A 14,658-nucleotide genomic window follows, 5' to 3' on the forward strand; every position below is an offset into this window, starting at 1 on the left:
GAAGAAGGGAGAGTTTGAAGTTCTCTCTGGATATTACACCTAGCATGAATGAATATCTAACTGGTCTTTCAGTGAGGTGAGCATCTAAGCAGATGTGATTTTTTTTTTAATTACTTTTTTTTTTTTTGAGACAGGATCTGGCTCTGTTGCCCAGGATGGAGTGCAGTGGTGTGATATTGGCTCACAGCAACCTTCCCCTCCCCTTAGGCTCAAGCAATCCTCCCAACTCAGCCTCTCCAGCAGCTGGGACTACAGGTGTGTGCCATCACACCCAGCTAATCTTTGTATTATTATTATTATTATTATTATTATTATTATTATTATTATTGTAGCTACGGGGTTTCACCATGTTGCCTAGGTGGGTCTTGAACTCTGAGCTCAAGTGATCTGCCTGCCTTGGCTTCCCAAATGTTGGGATTATAGGCATGAGCCACTGCACCCAGCCTCAGACATGATTTTCTCAGACTGAGCAAGGATGCTACTTAACACATTGACATAGGAAACACAGTCTCACCTCTGCTGATTGCAACTATGGCCATACTTCGAAAAAAGACTGCATTCAGTTCCTTAGAGCTTTTCTGGATTCATAGGGCTTTGCCTTTTCATTCTAACAGCTGCTTATTTGGATAACCTGTTAAAAACACTTTCCTACCACCACACTAATGGACTTCCTCTAGCTTGGACATTTTTTCTTGCTCTTGTTGATTCTATAACAAACAGTAATTTTTGCCTTCAACAAAAGCTCTTTCTGTTTGAATTTTTTCTTCTTTCTTTTTTTTTTTTTTTTGAGATGGAGTCTCGCTGGCTCCCAGGCTGGAGTGCAGTGGCCCAATATCGGCTCACTGCAACCTTCGCCTCCCAGGTTCAAGCAAATCTCCTGCCTCAGCCTCCTGAGTAGCTGAGACTACAGACACACGCCACCATGCCTGGCTCATTTTTGTATTTTTAGTAGAGACAGGGTTTCACCATGATGGCCAGGCTGGTCTTGAACTCCTGACCTCGTGATCCACCAACCTCGGCCTCCTAAAGTACTGGGATAACAGGTGTGAGACACCACGCCCAGCCTGAAATATTTCATTATCTTCTTCCAGCTACATAACAAAGCTGAGCTTTGTAGAATATCACTTTGGCATATTAATAATTTTACTTGTCTCCAAGATCTTCCTGAAATTTTCAGTTTCTTCACAGGTCTTCCTCTGGGATTTAAGTGCTGTAGAATACCTATCAATTCCATTTACTTCAGTTCAACAATTTTTTTTTTTTAGACCGAGTCTTGCTCTGTCGCCCAGGCTGGAGTGCAGTGGCACAATCTTGGCTCACTGCAATCTCCACCTCCCGGGTTCCAGCGATTCTCCTGCCTCAGCCTCCCCAGTAGCTGGGACTACAGGCGCACGCCACCACACCCAGCTAATTTTTGTATTCAGTTCAACACTTATTGAATACCGATTATGTTTCAGGCATCAGACTACCTGCTGAAGCTACAAAGTAGTGGAGCTCATGACTGGTTTTATGCCTGGAACAATTGACTTACTAGTTCTAGACTCATAACTAACTCCATCAGAATTGCACTGAAAAGAGAAACCTGCTCCTATAGCTATTAAATGCCACAAAGGAGAATGCAACCAATAAGAGCAGTCCAGGTTACTAAGGTGATAGAGAGAAAGAGGGGGAGGGAGGGGGGAGGAAGAGATAGAGATAGATAGATAGAGAGAGAGAGAGAGAGAGAATGAATGAGAATGAATCTCTCCATGAAAAATTGGGAAAAATATTGGAATCCAAAGACACTAGGGAAGAAGCATACTTTAAAGGCAGGATAGTTTTCTAGGTTAATGTAGCATTTCATGTTTGTTACACGTTATACCTATAAACAAGAGCAGCGTAAATGAAAGTAATAGGAAATTATGCCTATTTCATTATTTTAAATTAATATATTTATTACAGCATTAATGTTCTATGTTGACACGATTATTTATTTATTTTTTTTTGAGACGGAGGCTTGCTCTTGTCCCCCAGGCTGGAGTGCAATGGCCATGATCTTGGGTCACTGCAACCTCCGCCTCCTGGGTTCAAGCGATTCTCCTGCCTCAGGCTCCCGAGTAGCTGGGATTACAGGCGCGTGCTACCATGCCCGGCTGATTTTTTTGTATTTTTAGTAGAGACGGGGGTTTCACCATGTTGGTCAGGCTGGTTTCGAACTCCTGACCTCAGGTGATCCGCCCACCTCGGCCTCCCAAAGCGCTGGGATTACAGGCGTGAGCCACTGCGCCCGGCCGACATAATTGTTTTATAACATTTCCTCCCATCAAAAATCTTTGAGGGAGAATATCTCTTAGTGAAGTTTTGGTAAAAAATCTTGAAGTCTGTAATATTTGGGGTGACAAAGAGGAGACAATTCTTTGTTATGTATACCTCCTGACATACTATGTTGTTCTATTGAGAAAGTCTGAAGACATAATTTCCAGTTCTAAAAGTGCAAGGAGAAGATTCATTGCTTCCTCTGCTCCCTACCAGCTGAAGGAGCAGTCTCCTTTTGTCTTCTGAAATAAAAAGAAGGAGGCAAAGGGTGTTAGAGTGGAGGGTTTTTTAGGGGATTAAACCCGGGTACTTCAGAACCTCTGAGGTCCCTTTAGCTTTTATTTAAGTACCTCCTGTTTCCCAAAATAAGAGGGCTGGAGCAGAGGCCAGACGGGCCAACTTAGGATACAGCACAGGTCGGGGGCAGTCGCCTGATCTGGAGCGAGAGGTACCCGCATTCTGCAGGTGCAGGGACTGTGATCCAGCACCCTGCCGCCTCCCCGCTCCGGCTCCCAAGAGGGCGGGAACTGCGGTGTTGCAGGGCGCGGGGCTTGGCTTCCGAAGCGCAGATCAAGTGTATTTCAGGCGGCAGACATCAATCCAGTTGGGTGCTCACACCTGGCCCGGGGGAGGGGAAACAGCATCCATAGGAACCACGGGGCGGAGAGGAACCCCTCGTTTGGGACGCTAGAGGGCTGCTCCGGCTTGACTAGGTCCGACTGCTTTTCTGTGATTGCTTCTTTATCCCGCCCATCATCCCAGTACTCTATCTCGATTGGCTCTTCGGTCTGCCACTCGGTTCCGCCGCGCTGACCCCCATTGGCCCCCTCCGGTTGAGGCCCCGCCCCGCGAGCTGGGCACGGGCACTGGGGCGCCGAGGAGTCAGAGCCCGGCGCTTCATCTGGGCTTGGGGGAGGCAGTGGCGGCTGAGGGAAGGAGGAGGATAAGGAGGAGGAACGAGGCCAGCAGGAGGCAACGGCAGCGACGGGGCCGGGGTGATGGTGCAGGTGCCCGGGGTCGGTGCGGAGCTGCCGGGCTGAGGGACGCCTGGTCCAGGGTCCGCAGCGCCGCCGCGTCGCTCCAGGGCGGGCGGGCGGGAAGATGCTGAGCAGGTTGATGAGCGGCAGCAGCAGGAGCCTGGAGCGCGAGTACAGCTGCACCGTGCGGCTGCTGGACGACAGCGAGTACACCTGCACCATTCAGGTCAGCGCCGCGCCGCCCCGCCCCGCCCGCGGGACCCCCTCGTCCCCCAAGTCCGGTCAACTTGGCCGGCGGCGGCCGCCGCCCAGGGGTCGCCGCAGCCCCAGCGCCGTGCTTTGTCCGTTCCTGGTTGCGGCGGACCGCCCTAGTGCAGGGCGCCTTCACCGGAGCCCCTGCCGGAGCCCTGGCACCCGGTGTGTCACCGCCGCCGCGGGGCGAGTCTCCGCGTCCCACACCCCTAAGTCCTCCCCTGCTCTCCCTGGGTGAGGGCGCCCCGTCCTGGTTCCTCGAGCCCGCCCGGGTAAGGTGCACCTTTCCGGGGCGCCCGGAGGGAGGCGGGTAGGGCGGTAGGCTCCTAGCCCGGCCGCCCCGTCGGGGGCGCAGGCTTTGGCTCTCTGGCCGGGCAAGGACGTATGGCTGGCTTTTCTTATCTCTCTTGGGTTGGAAGGATAATGGTTTATGTCATAATTCCTCCCCCCCCCTCCCCCCCACCACCATTTGTGAGTCAGAGCTTTCTGAAGGTAGAACTGAACGCGCAGCCCCTGCGGAGTGGCCTATTGAAGGAAGCCCAGTCCTCTGGGCTTTAGAGATTTAGGCCCCCTCCCGCCTTTCGATCCCCAAATCTTATTGTGTTGGGCGGTTCTGGGGGACGTGAGGTAAAGATTTAGCAACAAGTCCCAGCGATTTGAGGCTTGGCAGTGGCCAGGAAGAATCGGCGACTTACGACAAACGCCAACAATACGGTAATGCTCAACAGCATTTCTTTCAGAACCTGATATTTTTGAAGGGATTTTTACAACCTCTTGCTCATGTTCCTTCACTATTGCTGTGTGCACGTCAGGAGTAGTAGTCTTTCCCGGGAATGCAGTCACAGCCCTCTCTCCTCCCTTATGAAAAAGTCAGAGATTGAAAACATTGACAATGCTCCCGTGTTTAGTTCATCAGCCAGGAGGATCCTGCGCTCATCTGCCGGAAGCTGCTCTTTGTGGAGAAGCAAATTGAGCTGCACCCGGAGGGGTCTCACCTGATCCTTTGCCTTTGCAGCAGGAAAACAGAGGAGGAGGCTTCTGGCTCAGATGTGACAGACAAAAACTGTCGGCCTGGGTCCTACCCTCAATGTCTCCTTGCCCCCCGCCTCCTTATTTATTTATTTTTGCTGACAGTGCTCAATAGCGGAAAATAGCGGTGTGTGAGAAAGACACTGGGTAGTGTATGAGAGCAGCTGCTCTCTGCTGACTCCGTGCTCAGTTCAGCCTTCTCCTCACTTTCCCTTTTCTCCCTCCCCTCGAAACCAGCTCTGGGCATAAGTGCTGACTGCTGCCAAAGATCCATGAGGGTACAGAAAGAGCACAAAATCTCTTTTTAAGGCCACTTAAATACAGACTAAGCAGTCATAAAGATGCTAGCCATCAAGTGAAAGGATTTTTGTAGTTGAATATGATAGAGAGATGCTCTGTATTATTTCCTTGCTGAATGAATGGAATACTACTTTTTGTTCCTATTGTATCATTGTGCCATGTCCAATTTTGTTTTGTTTTGCTGGGGTAGGAGAATACATTGAGTTGATATCTTCACTATTTGAGTATATTGTCTAGAGCTTTTTAAAAGTCTTTATCCTTTTGTTTTAAAATTTAAAGCATTTATCCAATAGCATATCAAGGGCAGTGTGAGATTTAGACTTTGTAAGTCCTAAGAATACTTTTGGGGTATGTGAAATAATTTCCGAGGCAGGTCATTAACTTTTGCCAAGGTGTAGAATACAAATAAAACACAATTCACATCACCATTTCGCTAGAAATGATTGTTAACCTTGTGGTTTTAAAGTATTGCAATGAGGCAGATAGTTATTTTTTTCCCAGTTAGTGGAACCTTTGAGGTTGCTTGATTGGTATTATAATTGTGGGTAGTTTTTATTACCATTTAGAAAAAGAATATTTTTGAGTTAAATAGGACTTATTGGATTTGTGCTTGCTATATCCTACTATGGCTGTACTTATTTTCCTACTGCTCTCATTTTACATTATTACAATTTAATTTTATAAAATATCTAGGCCACCTAAAAAATTAAGCTTGGTGTAATATGGCCACACTGTAGTAAGTGTCCACTGTCTAGACATGTTAATGATTGTGCATTGTTATTTTTGCATGGAATCTAAAAAACACAGGGATTGTAAAGTATATGTAGTGTTGTCATTCTTTGGCACTACTTTTGTGAATTGCTTTTGTTTTTACCCATGTGAAGAAATGTAGCAAAAAGACAGTATCTTATATGAAATTAACATTTTCTGCATGTAGCTTTTTTGAACATTTAGAAATTGAGCTTTTCTTATCAACTTTTCCCCTCATGCGTTTCTGTAGTGAGTGTGTGTGTATGTGTGCATGTGCTTATTTGTTAAATACTGTTTGTTAAATACTGGGCACAGGATCTTTTAAATCAGTATGGAAAGGATCTGTGAACTTCTTATTAGGTTAAGCAATATTCCCAACATTTTAGGCATTGTAGCACTGTATATTTTAGCTTTTATGGTGATAATTTGAACTCATTTTCCTTAAAGTGTTGTATGCCATATTTTTGTTTAAATAAAGTATCTATTTTAGAATGATTTTACTGCCTTAGCATAATCAGAGACTACTTAGGATATTACAGAATCAGAAATGTATCACTGGGTTGGAGTCATGATAGTTACATTCGGTAAATTTCAGTTGTAGGAAATTCTGTCAAAGTATTTGTCTATCCTTTCATAATGCAGCATTTATTCTGATCTGGCATTTAGGATGTAATTATTAAGGTAATGAAAATGCCTTATATCTTTTCAGTGAAGGTTGCCACAGTTACCAGACTATTCTTTCACTCTTTCTGATATGCAAATGTATTTGTAGACCATGAGAAATGAAAGTGTACATAGGAGGGTTGTAGTATAATTGCTCCCCTGTGAAGAACATTGTTAACGGCTCCCTGCCAGTTTTGAAGGTCATTGCCTCGTAAATGCAGATCTGGTCTACTCATCTGTTTTTCACTCATCTGTTTCATTTATGGAGATATACACACATATATATATATATATATATTTACCACATTTATCACCTTACTTTGTTATTTGGGAGAAAATAGGGAAAATTAAAAAATGAAAAGATAACTAATATCTTTGAACTCAGTATACTGAAGGAGTCATTTACATGCTTAGGCATGTAATATCCTAAGGAATAGATTTTTATGTTTTTAAGAAATGGGATCTTGCTATGTTGCCCAGGCTGGACTTGAATTCCTGGGCTGAAGTGATTCTCTCACCTCAGCCTCCCAAGTAGTTGGGACTACAGAAGTGCACCACCATGTCTTGCTTATAAGGAATAGATTATTTTATTATTATTATTATTATTTTTGAGATGGAGTCTCGCTCTGTTGCCCAGGCTGGAGTGCAATGGTGCAATCTCAGCTCACTGCAACCTCTGCCTCCCGGGTTCAAGTGATTCTCCTGCCTCAGCCTCCCGAGTAGCTGGTATTACAGGCACCCACCACCATGCCTGGCCAATTTTTGTATTTTTAGTAGAGACGAGGTTTCACCATGTTGGCCAGGATGGTCTCTATCTCTTGACCTCGTGATCCACCTGCCTCGCCTCCCAAAGTGCTGGGATTACAGGCGTGAGCCACTGCACCCGGCCAGGAATAGATTTTTTTTTTTTTTCAGGAATAGATTTTTAACTATCTTTCAGCTTATAATAGTTTATAAATTATAAGAATATATATTGCAACATTTCTAGTAGAAATATGTGTTGAAAAAATATCTATTTTCAAGTCAGAAATGTTAATCAGTTTTTTGTGATTACTGAAAGGTGAGCTACTCTAGAAATGAATTTGATTTTACTGAGAGACATATTAAAATAATAGATTAAGCAGCCAGGTTAAATTGTGCCATTAAATAAGATACTACCATAAATAGAATGTGTGTGCAGGGGCATTTCCATAGTATAACCAATATTTGGATTTGATTGTGGCTCAACCACTTAGTAGCTGTGGTAGCTAGGGTGAGAGAGGGAGGGAGAGAACAAATGTATTGAGCCCTGTGCTTGCCAGGCACTCTAGAATTTATAATAGATTAAGAGAAAGCTATAAATCATAAGCCCTAAAAATTACATCTAGTTCGATGCCTTACATAGTTTTAATTCAATAAATATTTGTTCTGATTTGTTTGTGCTACATGATTGCTATGTTAACTTCACTTCAAATTTTCTTATTCCTGAAAACAATAAACAGTTCTAACAACTGTATAACTCTTTATAGTTTTAATCCATTCCATTACAAGCCGTTTTGCTGTGTGACCCCTCTCCTGGGTGAGAAGTACAGTATGTTAGTGTGGTATTTATGAGGTCTTTGAGGTATTTATGAAGTCAATTTCTGCAATTATCCTTTGTTGAATTAGTGGAGCGCCAGTTGGTATAGCTCCTATGACTTTTTGGTTTGTCTTTTAGGATTTCAAAACTTTCAGGTCCCCCTGCCTCCATCTCTGCAAGTTTAGAGGGCTTAGATCAAATGAATACTGTGTGATGCAGTACTTCATGGAGTGTTAGAGTTCTGCCAGAATTAGGATTTTGAGTGTAGGGATCACCATAGCTACAGAAGTTTCCTTCACACTTTTCCCCTTAGTACCCCATAAAAGAGGAGACAGACCTCCTCACAGCCTCATTTTCTCACCTCTTGCTCCAAGAGGAAGTGGACCGTGCTTCCCATCCTGTTTCTAGTTATATCTATTTTAAGCTGAATTCACCTTTGATAGCCTCATCTATAACATCCAGTCTGACTCTGCAGACCCTGTTTCATGGAGTAGCCTACTGTGAGTTGCTCGTCTCTCAAATGTGTCTAGTTAGGGCTTGTACTAAAGAAGTGAGTATCATGGAGGATTGGCAGCAACCTTATAGCTTCTGTTTCTCACTTCTGTAGTGCCCAGGAAGGACAGTGCCGCTTTCCTGGAGGCCAGATGATGGTTGTTGCCCCTCTGTTTTTTGGCCTTGACCCTTTGGGGCTTAGGCCAACCACCTCAGTGGTTTTCTTATGCAGCTGGGAAATTTGAAGGGTACTAAAGCATCTCCATTCCCATGTTGCAGGGAGAATGGTGTTTCCCCTAAGACAGCAAATCGCCAGTTCATATGTCTATCCTAGCAATTGAAGCAGGTCTTCCATTCCTTTTAAGACCCTAGACCCTGGTGACCAATAAAACTTTTTGGACTTTTGGCTAGACATAGTGGCTCACGCCTGTAATCCTGGCAATTTGGTAGGCTGAGGTGGGAGGATCACTTGAGATCAGGAGTTTGAGACCAGCCTGGTCAACATGGTAAAACCCCCGTCTCTACTAAAAATACAAAAATTAGCCAGGTGTGTGGTGTTACATGCCTGTAATCCCAGCTGCTCGGGAGGCTGAGGCAGGAGAATTGCTTGAACCCGGGAGGCGGAGCTTGCAGTGAGCCGAGATAGCACCATTGCACTCCAGCCTGGGTGGCAGAGCAAGACTCTGTCCCAAAAAAAAAAAAAAAAAAAGGTCTCAACTTTTACAAGCACTTTAAATACAGGTAGAGCCAAAGATAAACCAGAGAGAGCAGAGGTTCTAAGTTCACATACTCCTAACCTCCAGTTTCTCCATCAGGCTAAAACCGTCTCAGAGAAATTTAAATTATGGATGTTTTGCCTCCCAAGGTCAACATGTGATCTTCATTATTGTTGTCAACATTTTGACCAAGATAGTCCCCTATATTGGTCTTTCAACAGTTGTAATTGTTGTATTATTTCTAAAGATTGTGTTTTACTTTTGTGGTCTTACCAACTTTCTGGTATCATATTCTAGATTTGGGAGGCAGGAACTTGTAAAGACTCTTAGGTTCAAATTCCCCAGGCTTTTGCCTGCTACCGTTAGACTAAACACAAACTTGTGTGAATCAAGTTCTCTAAAGAGATCCTTCCGTGCCATGCTCATGAAGGCAAAATAATTGGGCCACATGCTTGGCAACCACTGAGTTTGTGTACAATAGCTCCATTCACTTGTCTACAGAAAACACCCCTTTGACAGTGATTATAGCTTTCAACCCCCCACCCTTCCACTTCTGACTCCCTGAATTACCATGACCTCATCTGCTGCTTCATATTTAGAGGTGCTCTGGACCACTCCAGAAGTGCCTAGAACTCGTTCCTGTGTGTTAAAGATCAGTTCAAAGCCTCAGACAACCACTGCCCACCAAGAAAAACCATTCAAAATCAGGACTAAATCTAGCTATTCTTATGCCTCATTTGAGTCATTTTACTATGTCACAATTCAGGGGCCCTTTTCCTTCAGTAGAAATTGTGAGGCCTCTCAAAAGCATGGAAAATGAAATAAGGGATTGGATAAAGCAGTGGTTCTCAAAGTATGGCCCCTAGATAGGCATTATCCATATCACCTGGGTACTTGTTAGAAATGCAAATTCTTGACCCCATCCCAGACCTAGTGAATCAAAAACTCTGGGGATGGAGTTCAGCAGTCTGTTTAACAAGTCTTCCAGGTGATTCTTAGACTTGCTGAGGTTTGAGAATCACTACTACTGGGTTACAGAGATATTTAGTAGGTAAAATGGACAAGTGTTGATTGACTGGATGTAAAATGTGAGGGAGAGGGAGAGGCGAAGAAGGAATCTCACATTTCTAACTTTTGATTTATTCCTGAATTGTCTTAATAGATTCTCTTCCCTTGCAAGGTAAACGCTAGGTTGTCTACAGATATGCATACCTATTTTCAAGTGGGTAGGAGTCTAAAGATTCTGCAGTGCGTCATTATACCAGTTTGATGCTGTTGTATTTATTGGTTAGTATTTTTTGTCTCTCCTGACCTAAAAACAGTAGATTATTGTATATTTGTATATTTTTTTAAATAAATTTTGTTCACAACTTGATGCACTGGGGGAAAGGAAGAGTCAAGGCCCCTGTTGTCCAAGGGCTTACAACTTAGGGATTGCAAACACATAAATAACAAACTATAAAGCATCATAGAATTTGGAGCTAAGACAAGGGGGTATGTTGTGGCAATGCAAATTTGAGTTGGAGTTTGGGAGATGGGGAGGGATTCCAAAATTAATAATTGTTTTTCAAAGGAGATGAAATTTGAACCAGGTTATGAAAAATTGCCAAAAGCAGGGCCAGGCACTATGGTTTATGCCTATAATCTCAGTGCTTTGGGGGACTAAGGCAGGAAGATCCCTTGAGGCCAGAAGTTTGAGTCTATCCTGGGCAACATAGCAAGACCTTGTCTCTACAAAAAATTTAAAATTTAGGCTGGCATGTTGGTGTATGACTGTAGTCCTAGCTACATGAGGGGGCTGAGGTGGGAGGATTTCATAAGCCCAGGAGTTTGAGGTTATAGTGAGCTATGATTGTGCCATTGTACTCCAGCCTTGGCTACAGATGGAAACCCTGTCTCGTAAAAAAAAAAAAAAATTGCCAAAAGCATAAAATGGCATGGGGATGCGTAAAGAGCATTCCAGGCTGAGTTAACAGCAGACTACTTCTAAGTGGAAAAGTTAAAAATGTAAAGTCTTTAGTTTTTTTCTTGAGTATGTTTATCTGACTTACTCTGGTACAGTTGAGTCAAACAACAGAAATCTGCTTGGGGAAAATTCCTGTCAGTAAATTTCAATCATACTTGACATGCAGAGAGGAATCAATCTAAACTAATAATACATAAAGCTAGTGTTGAATTAAATCTAATTCTAAAACTGTATAACACAAATTAAGATTCTTCACAAAGCAATGGCATTATGTCAAGAAAAGGTGGATTCAGATTTCAATCTTCATTCTGTGGCTGCAGTAACTACATATGAATTTTATTTCCAAGAGGACTCTCCTCTTCAGGATCAGTTTAATCATCTGACAAAAAAGAGGGTATCAAATTGCAACATTTAGCTGATGTTTGAAAATCCTTTGATGAACACAGTGCAGCCCCAATTGTGCATTAACAGTTAAGAAATGTGACCCATGGAGTCCTAAAAGGCACATTTCAGCATCTCTGTTCCTAAACCTAAGCGGCCACCAAAAATAGCTTCTCTTGAGGACCGAGGATTGCGTCTCTGAATTCCCCAGTGAACTCCTGACAGCTTCGAAGTTCCCAGCCCTATACAGGGTGTACTTTTAGCACTCAGCACAATGCCAGGCTAGAGCTTTGGGGATGGGAACCTCCAAGAAAGCACTGTTCGGCATTTGGGCAATCAGTGTTCGGCAGAATGCCAATGCTAATAGGTTATTTTGCTCTGGAAAAGGAGAAAAAGAAGGGATAGTCTAAAGACTGATGAATAGGGGATGACTGACAATACGGACACTCCACTTTATTGGAGAGATTAAGGGGGCTTGCTGTGAAGTGGTATTGTGGGAGCTAGAAAAATTAGCAAAGGCCCACAGGCCCAAGACCTGAAATAAATAGTGGTACATCAAACCCGCATGCCCTAGGGCACACTCAAATGTCCGGCCACTTTCAGTGAACTTGTAGTAGGAAAAAGCCAAATCATTAGGAACCCTCATAATCTGGCACTCCATCCAGGCACTCCTTAGTCCGGCAAATTATCCTTCACCTCCAGACAGGTGCACAGCCTTTTTTCTCTACACCCTGACTTAACCCAGGGGCCTGTAGTCTGGGCCTCAGTCTAATTTTGAGGATACTGAGTGGAAAAGTTGGCTTCAGGATTTCCGAAGGATTCCAAATACTCTAGGCAGGAGGTGCCACTATGATTCTTGTTTTGTTAGACTTGAACCAAGCAGGTAAGAACATTGATCAGAACACAAGAAAGGCCGGGCGCGGTGGCTCATGCCTGTAATCCCAGCTACTCTGGAGGCTGAGGCCGGAGAATCGCTTGAACTGGGGAGGCGAAGTTTGCGGGTGAGCCGAAATCGCGCCATTGCACTCCAGCCTGGGCGACAGAGCGAGACTCCGTCTCAAAAAAAAAAAAAAAAAAAAAAAAACCAAATAAAAAACCAAAAAACACAAGAAAGTGGAATTAGTCAATTCACATAAGGATCTCATGTGCTTCCAGAGATAATTTAAGATGGAGAAAGCATCCAGCCTGCCCTCTTTTAGATTTTTTGCCTCTAAAAGCATTTTTTTTTTTTTTTTTTTTTTGAGATAGAGTCTCACTCTGTCGCCCAAGCTGGAGTTCAGTGGTATGATGTCGGTTCATTGCAACCTCTGCCTCCTGGGTTCAAGCAATTCTTGCATCTCAGCCTCCTGAGTAGCTGGGATTACAGGCATGCGCCACCACGCTCAGCTAATTTTTGTATTTTTAGTACAGAAGGGGTTTCACCACGTTGGCCAGGCTGGTTTCTAAACTCCTGACCTTAAGCAATCCACCTGCCTCAGCCTCCCAAAGTGTTAGGATTACAAGTGTGAGCCACCATGCCTGACTTTGCTCTAGAAGACTCTAAAAGCCCCAAAGTTATTATGGAATTGGAGGTTTGTAGGTCAGAAGGACTCCATGGATTGGCAATGATGCCTGGAATGTTATAAGGCATATTAAGCCTGCAATTTCTTGGTATACACTTATCTGTCTAACAGAATAGCCCCTCAGCTCTTTGGGAGGCCATTTGGAAGTTATACTATCAAAAGAAATTTGACTGTTGAGCAGTGAAACTCTGATAAAAACATAAGGAAGTCCCAGTACTGGAATGCAACTTCTTCAAACTATGCCCAGCTTCACATTCTAGTACACGTGAAATAGGTTTAAAAAAAACTAGGAGAAGAGTTTGCTCGGTGTAGCTACGGGACATAAAATACTGAACCAACTAAGCAGCACAGCTAATCTGAAAACTTAATACTTTCTTTGCTTACTTTTAAATTTATCTTACGTAATTTAAAAAAGTTTGTTTAAATGAATAGCCACATTACAGACTGTACATCTATGAACTGTTTTCTAATTTTATGGTAAGGAGATATTGCCCATATTCTAATCTGTAATATTGGGTATACTAGTCAGTCTGATTATTTTTAAAGAGACAGATATAATGATATACTATCTTGCTGCAAATGAGATCTTTCAGTGTGTCATTATAAAATATTGTGGACTATTTTTACTAATGATTTATCTCACATAAGCTACTTTCTGGCTGAAAGACAATGACAAAAGAAGTGGAAGAATTTTACTTTTTCTTCACTTTCTGAATTCCACAATTTTATTTCTTGCCATCTTTCCTGAACTAGATAGCCCTTCTGTTCATCTCTTATTATCTCCTTTGCTTTATGCTAATTTATACTATTAGCCTCTCATTTAATAGAGTCTTTTATCACCATTTCTAATTGCTATCACTGCTTAGTTATACCTTTGCTGGTAAGATTCTTTGTGTGATGTTCACACCTTCTCTTGGTAGTGAGAGGTATTAAATAGGTGCATTCATAGTGTATGTAAATGTACACTAAGGCATAATGTGATATGTGTACTTTAAGTTCATTTTTAAACATAAGAGTGTTGTGTATTTAGTTAATCGAAGCAGTACAAACAAATGGAAATCTGTATTGTATAAAATGACATCTTGGAACTCCAACCTAAAGATTCCTGAAAGCCTTGGGCTTTAGCTGGATTGGTATTATATGTTAAGAGTTTTCTATTAACTTTTTTTGGTAATAATTTCTTAATGGATTAATAGACCCAATGTAACTCTGTGTCTACTATGTCTTCAGGTCTGATGCTTCAGGAATGGGTAGACATGATGGCAGGAGGTGGACTTTCCATGGCCAGTAAAGCCTTTACTTTGGACAGCCGAAGTTAGAGTAGAGGGAGAATTAAAATAATTGACTAAATGGAGAAACAAAAGATCAAAACCAGAGAAACAGAGGGGTTGGAGTGAGAGCCTTAAGTGAGGGCTTAAGTGGAGCCTTAAGCAGAAATACCTGGTCAGAATCTGGAGGGAGAATCTGGAGAAGCAGATTGAGGATAATGAAAGAACATTGGAGATCTTTTTTTTTTTTTTTTTTTTTTTTGAGACGGAGACTTGCTCTGTCACCCAGGCTGCAGTGGCGCAATCTTGACTCACTGCAACCTCTGCATCCTGGGTTCAAGTGATTCTCCTGCCTCAGCCTCCCCAGTAGCTGGGACTATAGGCTCAAGCCACCACACCTGGCTAATTTTTGTATTTTTACTAGAGACAGGGTTTCGCCATGTTGGCCA

The 14,658-nt window shown here is 43.1% G+C and overlaps 1 protein-coding gene across 5 annotated transcripts in view; it reads left to right on the forward strand.

Annotated features, from left to right (window-relative positions):
* Window positions 1-3,156: 3,156 nt before the first annotated feature.
* The window catches only part of FRMD5 (FERM domain containing 5), a 335,004-nt gene continuing 323,502 nt past the window's right edge, over window positions 3,157-14,658 (forward strand). For all 5 annotated transcript variants that reach the window (XM_030814161.1, XM_030814165.1, XM_030814163.1 and 2 more), the window contains exon 1: window positions 3,157-3,498. In XM_030814161.1, the coding sequence (XP_030670021.1) occupies window positions 3,397-3,498 (102 nt within the window). In that variant the 5' untranslated portion in view covers window positions 3,157-3,396. The remainder of the gene's footprint in view (window positions 3,499-14,658) is intronic.

The sequence above is a fragment of the Nomascus leucogenys genome, chromosome 6, assembly GCF_006542625.1.
Source record: "Nomascus leucogenys isolate Asia chromosome 6, Asia_NLE_v1, whole genome shotgun sequence".
Classification (NCBI taxonomy): Eukaryota; Metazoa; Chordata; class Mammalia; order Primates; family Hylobatidae; genus Nomascus; species Nomascus leucogenys.